The sequence below is a fragment of the Elephantulus edwardii genome, unplaced genomic scaffold, assembly GCF_000299155.1.
Source record: "Elephantulus edwardii isolate Elephantulus edwardi_28Jun2011 unplaced genomic scaffold, EleEdw1.0 scaffold00106, whole genome shotgun sequence".
In the NCBI taxonomy this organism is placed as follows: Eukaryota; Metazoa; Chordata; class Mammalia; order Macroscelidea; family Macroscelididae; genus Elephantulus; species Elephantulus edwardii.
In genome coordinates, this window is record NW_006399856.1 from 3440874 (window position 1) to 3450881 (window position 10008).

General features: G+C 47.2%; 1 protein-coding gene across 1 annotated transcript in view; it reads left to right on the forward strand.

The window, feature by feature from the left end:
• Positions 1 to 601: 601 nt before the first annotated feature.
• MARCH4 (membrane-associated ring finger (C3HC4) 4, E3 ubiquitin protein ligase) overlaps positions 602 to 10008 on the forward strand; it is a 155375-nt gene continuing 145968 nt past the window's right edge. Inside the window, exon 1 of the mRNA XM_006891915.1 lies at positions 602 to 1293. Within this exon, the coding sequence (XP_006891977.1) occupies positions 781 to 1293 (513 nt within the window). The 5' untranslated portion in view covers positions 602 to 780. The remainder of the gene's footprint in view (positions 1294 to 10008) is intronic.

Consider the following 10008-nt stretch of genomic DNA (forward strand, 5'->3'; position numbering starts at 1 on the left):
TCTTGTGTTTCCACATCTTCTCTAGCTCTCTTCTATGCTGCCTTTTGACTGCAGAGGCAAAGCACAAGCCCCTTCCCAATCTCTCCTGGAGCCACCTCCCTCAGGCCCACCCAGCTGCTCTCTTGCAAGCAACTCTGGTGCTACTGGTGTTAATGTCCCTAGTTTTCTGTCCGGGAGAGTTAAAACTTCTCTCTCCCCTATCCCCCTCCTCAACCCATTTCCTACTGAGAAAGCCTTTTTCTCTCTCGCACATACAGCCCCCAATTCTTCAGTGAGTTAGTTTGCCCTAAACCCAGCCCAATCCATGCCACATCCACTCTCCTTCTACAGAAAAGGAAGAGATTTCCCCACAGCCTAGGAATTTGAGACAAGCCCCACATTTCCTAGCCAACCTCTCCGGGGAAACTTTCTAACAATTACATGTTGATTTCAAGGTCCTGACAGTTCATCCTGAACATTTCTCCCAACCCCCCTGCCCCTATCCGTGCTCCCCCCCTGTCAAAGGTAGAAAGGAGACACCCAGAGTAAAGTCTGAGGTGGGGGCAGGGGGGAGTGGGCCAGAGGAACTTGGTTGCTCTTTCCTTCCACAGCAGAGTCTGATCTGTGACTCAGAGCTCCGGTTGTGGGGGCACTTTGTTTGCTGCTTGGAGGGGGGTGTGAAAAGCCAGTGAGATAGCAGATTGACCTTGCAAACGAGACACATTGTGGACCCCAGCCCCTTCTCCCCTACCCTGTGAAGACTTGGCTGCCCCTCCTGGGCTCTCTGCCTCCCTTGGGCACATGCTGATGCCCCTGAGTGGGCTGCTCTGGTGGTGCTGTGGCTGCTGGGGCTGCTGCTGTGGATTGTGCGCCCCTGTCCCCCAGATGTTGCGCCACCAGGGTCTCCTCAAGTGCCGCTGCCGCATGCTCTTCAATGACTTGAAGGTTTTCCTGCTGCGGCGCCCCCCTCCAGCCCCCCTGCCCATGCACGGAGATCCTCAGCCCCCTGGTTTGGCAGCCAACAGTAACACCCTTCCGGCTCTGGGGGCCGGAGGGTGGGCAGGCTGGAGGGGCCCTCGAGAGGGGGTAGGCAGGGAGACCCCTCCACTGCCACCTCCACCACCTTTGCCACCTTCTTCCGTGGAAGATGACTGGGGTGGCCCCGCCACAGAGTCGCCGGCCTCTCGGCTCAGCAGTGCTTCCTCAGATGACTTCAGTAAGGGGAAGGCTGACGATCGCTACTCAGTGGGCAGCAGCCTGGACAGTGGGATGAGGACTCCGCTCTGCCGCATCTGCTTCCAGGGGCCGGAACAGGTAAGTGCTCTTCACTCTTCTGCTCCTGCCGAGAATCTGCAGGTCTTACCGATTGCTATTTGTCCTGGGAACCATTTTTCTGTCTCTAGGGTGAGGGCTCTAAGTTCCAAGAGCTCCTTAGTGCTGTTTCTTGTGATTAAGTTTGTTCAAAAGGCAATTGGTTCCGGGTGGGACCTCTTTGGTTGCCTATTTTTTGTGTTTTCTTTCCAGTGCCAGTGTGTCCAGTTCCCATCCCCTCCCAATTTCCATAAGTATCCTCAGAATAGATCCATAAATCAGAAGTCATGAAATGAGGGAACGTGGTGCCCTCTGAAAAGCGTGTTGAGTTCGTCCTTTTCCTTAGCCCCACAGACTGAAGCCTTATAAGCTTGGTCTTTGCTTTGAGACACCTCCACCCCTCCCATATGACACTGACATCCTCAGCAACATGTTCTAGTCGCTGAGGAGGAAATGGAGAGGAATCCTAGGTCCCAGAAGACTATTCAGTGTGCACGATGCTTCTTGGCAGACTCAGGTTTTTCGAGGTTGGAAAGAAACAGGAAAGTGGGGATGGGTGTGAGTGAGTTTCAGGGACTGAGAAAAAGGGAATAGAGACTCTTGTTAAATCTACTTCCTTTTCTCAAGCTGCCGTATCTTGGCTTCAAATGTGCCTCATAGTCTCCCCATCAAGGATCTCATGGACCATATCTTCCGAAGTGTGGAGGATCTTTCGAGTTGCACACGTTCAGATGTTCAAAGACTTGCTCATCCTATCCCACTTCTTCTCCTTTCACTTCCAGTCTCGTGTCTGAAACTCTTCTATGTACAGAAACTCTCTCTGTACAGTTGCCTAGTTCTAAATTGTGGTGACACTTGCCAAAGAATCCTGAATGGGAAAGCTCCCCTGAAAACCTGATATTGTCAACAACGCTGGAGAAAGAACTTCATGGCAACCTTGGCAGTGTCAGGGTTCACACAGCCACTTCTTCAGTACTTTTTCTCAGGTGGAGGGAGGGCTTCTGGATGCTTTGTGAAGACGTGGCAGCACGATAGGATGTCACTGGTGTTCCTCAGTGTCAAAAGTCCTTGCTGGAGGCTTGTTCTGTGAGAACAAGCCTAAGATGCAGGCTCAGATGACCTTTTAATTTATTTTTGCCTTTATTCTGTGTGGACAAAACGTGTCAGGGACTGGTGATGATGATGGAGGCACTAGTTTGGGAATTATGAAAGGAGACAATACAGATCGTGGTGTGTATAAATGCATCTGAGATACTGAAGACCAGGTACTGCTTTCTTGTGGTCAGGATTACTGCCTTTCCAAATTCAGTGCTGCCCTGAGCTGAGGTGAGAGGGTGCAGAGGGCTGAACGCTTCCCTCCCCCAGTGCTCCTTGCCAGTCCCAGCGCTGGCTTCCTGTGTAGCAACACAGTGGAGAAGCTTGGCTGTGAGCGGTCACCAGCCTCCCGGTGTCTCACTCTGTGGTGTTCAAGTTCCAGGTTTTGCTCCAATAATGAGCCTTATCTTTTCCCAAAGAAGGAGCTTTTAAGCCTCCTTAATTTCCTGAAGCTATTTCTCTCTCCTTCCATATGGGCTGGCTTGGGTCTGCATGTCATAGGGGACACTGCCAGTCTGGCTTCTGGCACGAACACCCTGGTTTCTAGAAAATGGCAGGACTTGGAGCCTGTCCTGGAATGATATTTCACCTGCTTTGTGAACGTCTCCAAATTACTTTATGCCTCTGGGCCTGGTTTCCTACTTCTCCAAGGTAGAGGCACTCTCCCCCTCCCTGTCTTCTTCCTTTTTCTATAAGATCCAGAAGATAATGGGTGTGAGAAATGTCTTGAAAAAAAAATTGAACATATAATGAGCATGTTGAGAATGGAAAAGCTGTATTTTATCAAAAAGAAAAGAAAAGAGGTGATTTGCAGTGTTGCAGAATGCCCTCACCTAGTTCAGGATCTGGTAGGAGGTAAGGGACTTCCCTTTCTGTTCATTGTTTTCAAGATGTGTCCCAAATAATACACTGAATGAAAAAAAAAATCTATCACCTATAAAGGAGTGGCTTTCTTATAACGTGGGAGGATGAGGGGTCATGGTGCGTTAAAACTGGGTCAAATCCAAGTACGGTGTAACCTCTAAGAGTGGAACTCAGCTGAGCTGCCTTGTCCACCAGGGCTTTGCAAGTTTTCTGCCTCTGACAGAACACAGTTTAACCACTTTGCTAGCGTTCGTCCCTAAGTGGAAAATATTTGCGCTTTCCTTTTTTGACATGTTTTGCCTCACACTGGTTCCAGTTTTCGGAGGTTTTATTGTGCATGCTGCATACGGCCATTGTGTTTTAGGGGTTCACTGAATCTGTGCAGGTGCCGGAGGTTTGGATGAAATTCTGCTCTCCTAGTAATGACAGTGATAATGGATACTGTGCTGATGCGATGTGAACACATTTCCCCACCTGTCTTTCGTTTTTCTTCACAGCATTTCAGCAGCGAAGGGAGGCAGAGAGGGGAGGGGGATAGAGAATGCTCTCTGGAGAAGAAAGAGGAATGGAGAAAGTAAAAGGCGGAGATTTCAGTATTTGGGTTTCTGTTCTGAAGCAGAGCTGCCGAGCGCTTGTCCACACGTGGCCCTGGTGGGTGTGGAGACAGTCCACAATCTTAGTTACTGAGTGTCTTGGTATTTTCCAAACAAAGGAACTGTATAGGCACCCAGCCATCTGCCACTGCTCCGGGGTCTACATGGGCGCTGTTTAGAAAGATTGGGTGTGTAGTGAGAAGGTCCCAGTGAGGTCTACCTTTGCACACATCTACAGAGGGCTTTGCAGCTCGTTGTCTGTGCACACTCTTGTTTAGCAGATGCTTCTTGTGCATCGACCACGTGCTAGGCATTGTTTTAATGAGTATCCAGGAGCAAACAAAACAGATGAGATGCTGTTGTTTTGAAGCCGACATTCTAGTGGGCATATAAATAGACAAGTAGACTAGAAGGCCAATAACATGCTTTCAGGTGACACCACATGAATTCTCCTAAAACAGGTAAATGAGTTAGACAAGGATGAAAGGGAGGGTGTGGAGAGGTACACCGCATCAGCAAGGGAGATGAGGAACAGATTCCTTAAGAATTGGAGCTGACACTGGAATGATCAAAGGACCCACCTATGCATAGGTCTAGGGAAAGAGAATTCAAGGTGGAGGAAAAAGAAATTCAAATGCCTGAGTGGGAACCAGCTTGGCATATTGGAGAGGCAGGAAGGAAGACAGGTGAAGGGAGAGGAATGGGGGCAGAAACAAATGCTTTGAAAGTCAGAGAAAAAAGCTGTCTAAGGACCCACTTGCCTTTTCTCTGCCATTCATTCAGGTTGTAGGACAAGCACTCAGTTCACGATCTCTCCCTCTCCCGTCTTGGTTGAGGCTGCATTAGGATACTTCAGGGCATAGTGTACTTCGGTGGGTAAGTCAAGGTCTCTGAAACCGGATAGCCCCAGTTTGAGGTCTGAACAAGTGTCACACCCTCTGTGCCTCAGGTCCCCCAGCTGTAAAACTGGGACAGCAACGATAGACTCCATTTCATAAGGTTATTGTGCACATCGAATCAGTCAATACTATTCTAGAAGTGCTGGCTTAGTATTTTGTTATTGCTACAGCTGCCATCATCATAATTATTATTATGGCCACAGAGGCAAGAGAGTAGTCCCTCTGCCTTGCTTAAAAGGAGTCTGCCTTGACTTGCAGACTGGCAGGAGGACTTCTATGATTGTGGTCTGCTTGTGGTAGTTGATTGCTCCTTGAGTATTCATGATTCTGTAGGCACCGAATACGGCTCTCTCTTTCTAGGATCAAAGTCTTTATTAAGTGCCTGTCTATACCTGCTGCTCTGCTGAGCAGGATCGAGAGACACAGGGCAGCTTTGCAATGTGGCCTTGCCCTCTGGGAGTCCCACAATCTCACCCAGACATCACAGAGGCTGGTAGAGATCAAGAACACACAGACGGAGAGCTTGACGTGAATGCCAGTAATGTTGGGTACAGGAAAGAGAAGTGTGCTTAAAGGCAGCTGGTGGATGAGGTGCCTATTCAGAGAGACAAGTGGGGGAATTTGCTACCTTTCCCCTTATTAGTTAGAGGAGGTTCCTTTGTTGCTGCTGAAGATCAAGAGAGAAGAAATAGGCGTAGGCTGTGAGGCTGAGGTTAGAGAGCTGGAAGCAGAAGAGAAGTGACACGTGGGCATCTTGACAAAGAGACAAAGCTTCCTCCTTGGCTGGGTCAGTTGTGGATGATGATGAAAGCCACCCAACAGTGAAGGGGCCTCACTTATAATAGAAAGCAGGACATGAGAATCTTTGCAATGGCGATCAAGTTCAGCGTCAGTAGGAGGCATCAGGCCAGCGGCCTTCATTGTCTTAGCACTGTGCTTCAGTTGTACATTTCTGTTCCCACGGAGAGAGGTGCACCCTAACATTTATAGCCCTGAGGGAAAGTGTATAGATTGAAGCTCAGGTAGAACAGGTCAAAGAATTGAAAAGGAATAATTCAAGCTGACACACTGAGAAACAACATATTACTTTTTTTTCCTTCTACTAGTTTATTTAAAAAACTCAAATACAAATTCGAACAAATTCTTTCAATTTCCCTCACCCCCACACACATCAAATTGTACAACCCAGTGATTAAGCTCCTCCGTCTCCCTGCACATCCACATCCCTCTGCATGACCCAGGTATTCCATTACTTGGAATATACCCTGGGAGTATGAGAATTGAGGCACAAACTGAGATTTGTACACCAATGTTCACAGCAGCAGTATTCACCATCACAAGAACATAGAAACAGCCCAAATGTCCAACTACAAATGAATGGATTGAGAAATTATGGTACATTCACTCAATGGAATACTATGCAGCACACAGGAGCAATTACTTTGTAAATTATTACCGAACTTGGGAGGGACCGGAGAGCATTAGGCTGAGTGAACTAACTCAGTCTCACCAGGATAAATATTGTATAAAACCGTTGTTGTAGAATGAGTATAAAGGAACCTACTACTTTCTTATTTTTCACATAGACCTTTATTATGACTTAGAAGACCACGTTTAAATTTAGAGACTGCATTCCTCTGGATTCTGAGTGAAGATGGGGGTTGCTCGCCTCTTAATCCTGCAGATGCCTTGCCTTGTGGGGAGAGGTGAAGCTGACACAGGGCTGGAGAGTGGTCCTCCAAAGGATAGGGCCTTCTTGTGGGAGGTGGTGCAAAAAGTCTTCAAGAAGCAGCTGTTCATGTGCCTTTGTTTATCCCTGCCCAGGCTAGTGCCTGGCACATGTTCACTTGTTGAATGAATGAGTGTCTGGAACCCCTCCAGCGGGCAGCTTCACAAGTTGGGAGCCGGAGAAAAGAACACTCAAGAGCATCCGATGCTGACAGTGTGCTCTGTGGAAGAAGAGGCAGCCTTGCCCTAGCCTCTCTAGAGAGGCAGACTTAGAATTTTATATTAGAAAGAACTTTTCTGTCAGAGGTTGTAGGGGCTTTCTTAGACAGGGAGTCATGTGGGTTGATTGGAACTAGATGACTCTTAAGATCCATTCCGAGCTTCAGGGTTACGGTTCACTACAGTGAGATTGTTTTGGCATTCACCACCATTACCAATTGCTGTCAAGTGTATGCCAACTCCTTGACGACTCCATGTTCATCAGATTAGATCTGCACTATGTACTATGTAGGGGTTTCTCCTGAATATAGCTTGAATTTCTAGTTGTTCCAAGTTGATATACTGTTCCAGCCATTTTTTTCTGTTAGTTTATTTACAAAATTTAAATGCAAATTTGAACAAATTCTTTCAATTTCCCTCACCCCCCATCAATTATACATTCAATTATACAACCCAATGATTAATCCCCCCTTCCCCTGCACATCCACATCCCTCTGCTTCCAGCCTCTCCCACCCTTCCTGGATCCTTATACTCATTCTACAATAATGGTTTTATACAATATTTATCCTTATGTGACTGAGTTAGTTCACTCAGCATAATTGTTCCAGCCATTTTTGAATAATCTTTGGCAACATCTTACTTGCATATGAATATTAATGATTTTTCTCAATAATTTCCACACTACAAAAAGAACAAACAGACAAACAGAACAAGCAAGTCTGTAGTGGAGGAAACACAACCAGGCTACTCCTTTAGAGGTAAGGTAACTTCATCTCATAAGCATCGGACACGTTGTCAGTAGGGGTGTCCTTGGAAACAGACATCATGCTGGGGAAAGAGAGTCAACAAAGGAGAAGACTCTCAAGATGATGACGTGGTGACTGGAACAATGGGCTTGAGTACATCAGAGATTATGAGGACGGCAAAGTATAGACCGAAGGTCAAGTCTGTTGTTCAGAGGGTTGCTGTGAGTTATAATCAAGTGGACAGCAACTAGCCAAAAACACCATAGGGTTTTCAATGGCTGTTTCTAGAAGATCACGGGGACTTTCTGCTGAGGTATCCAAGAGTGGATTTGAGCCTCCAGTCTCTTGGTCAACAGCTAAGTGTATTGCCCAGAGAGAATTTTAATCTGAGAAGAAAGAGATGACCCTTTCTTTCTTCTCTGAGTCAAAGGGTCATCTTCCTCCAATCCACCTAAATCCCAGTGTGCGCAATATTTGACATGCACAAATGTATCTTTTAGCAAAATTCCAAAGAACACTGCCCTGTTTTCATAGAAATCACCCGTTTTGACAACCATGAATTCACACCATGAATGCACTGGGAAAGGGATAAGCCTTTCATGGTCAATCCGCAGTAGACACTTTCGTGGGCCTGTGGGTTCAGAATAATTTGAGTATGGAGAAACCAACTTACCTGAAGAGTTGTGAGCGAGTAACATACCCTACACCTTTCTGCTCCTACTTCTGTGCCCCTTGTCCCGCTTAAACTGGACACATCAAGGACCAGTTCCTCACTCGGAGCTCTCCCTCCCACCATTCGGTACCTGGTCTCCTCACAGATCTTGCCCTCCATACACACACACACACGCACGCACACACACACACACACACACGCGCGCGCGCGCGCGCACACGAATAAAATATTGATGACATCGGCTCACATTCACAAGTAAAGTTGGGATAGACAGTTGGGGAGACACCCTTGCGTGTTGAAAGTCAGTGTGTTTCTCACCTCAGATCTTCAGTTCTTCCCTTTTTCACATAGTTGTATATACACCGTTGTTCGCTTTGGAATAATCCTTCTCTTGCCAGTCTGCACGAGTTAAAGGGGTAGAAAGCTAACTGACTGGGTGTGGCTTCTAGTCGAGTCTCCCATCCAGGGAGTTATTTAATAAGGCTGTTCGGGCAGGAGGTTGTGAAGTATGGATTTCAAAGGCACCTGGGAGAAGAAAGGAGAGATGTTGGGGGCACTAAAGGTGTTCCCTCTCGTTCCCACTCTCTTTTCCAGCCTGAATGTTGGAAACGCCCAGCAATGGCCTGTAAATTGGAGGGGAGGTGGTGGAGGGGGGAAGGATACGCAGAGGAATGTGGGAATGAGTGAGCTGCTTCTTGTTTGCTGGGAAGGAAGCCAAGTTGGAAGTGAGCCCGGATGTAAGGAGCTGGCACGCGAACGCCGTATGGCCCAAGCGGCACACCATCCCCCTCCCGAGATGGATCGTATGTAAGATAGTTTACGTGTTCATATTCTGTGTAGTACATATTTGAGAGCTGCCCCTGGGCTTGCTCTAAGTAAAAGTGGGGTGCACATGGGACCGACTGCCTTGTGGTTTAATAGATAAAATTACTAAGTTACCATTTGAGTGTCCAAATTGTCTGCCAACATTCAGTGCGAAGGGCGAGTCAGCAAATACAGGCTTCACCAAACTCTGGGATCAAAGGAATGTGGGCTTCCTACCTTCTCCAAGGGGGCTGGTGGTCCTAGGCTTGGCCTAGTTCCATGCTGTGTTGAGGATTTCTCCAGGGACTGTCTCCAAGGTAGAGGAAACCAGGCCAAACTACTTCCCTTTCTTTGTGGAAAGATTACAAACCATAGAAGAGAAACAGCAGCCTTTTCTCCAGAAGGGCTCTGAAGTCGGTGCTCAATAAGTGTTTGTTGGTTCTTTCTCCTCCCTTGTAGCATATGCTTTTTCTAGACTGACACTGCTGTGTTCGGTCTTTCGTGCATACATGTAGAGGATGTATTTGTATGTGTGTGTTGTTGAGAGTGTGTGTGTAGAACTGTGTGAGTGGATGTTTGAAAATGGAAGTGTGAGACTGAGTGTGCGTAAGAGCCTTACTGTGTGAGTGTGTGCGAACGCATGGATGCATATATTAAAATGTCAAGTAAGAGAGATTTCGAGGATCTCTGGAGGTTCTAGTCAATTTTGCTTTCTGATTCCATAATGGCAAATAATGACAATTCTCGCCCGAGTAATCATGGTGATCATTCGCCTGGCTTGGGACCAATTTTGCTGAGAGCAGACCTTTGCTTGTTCCATTGCGGATTGACGGGAAGCGTGTGGGCTTTGAAATCAGAAGCACACGATTTAAATCCCACTTTGGGCCCTTCCCAGCTGTGTGATCGTTGAGCTAGTTATTTAACCTCCCTGGACTTAGATTTCATTGCTTACAAAATAAGGATAAAACACCAAGCTCTCGTACTTATCCTAGGGAGCCAACTTACTGCATTCAGGTTCCAGGCACACAGCAGCCGCTCAGGAAATGGAACAGTGTTTCCCTCTCTCCATCAGTGTTTCTTTCTTTCTTTTTTTTTT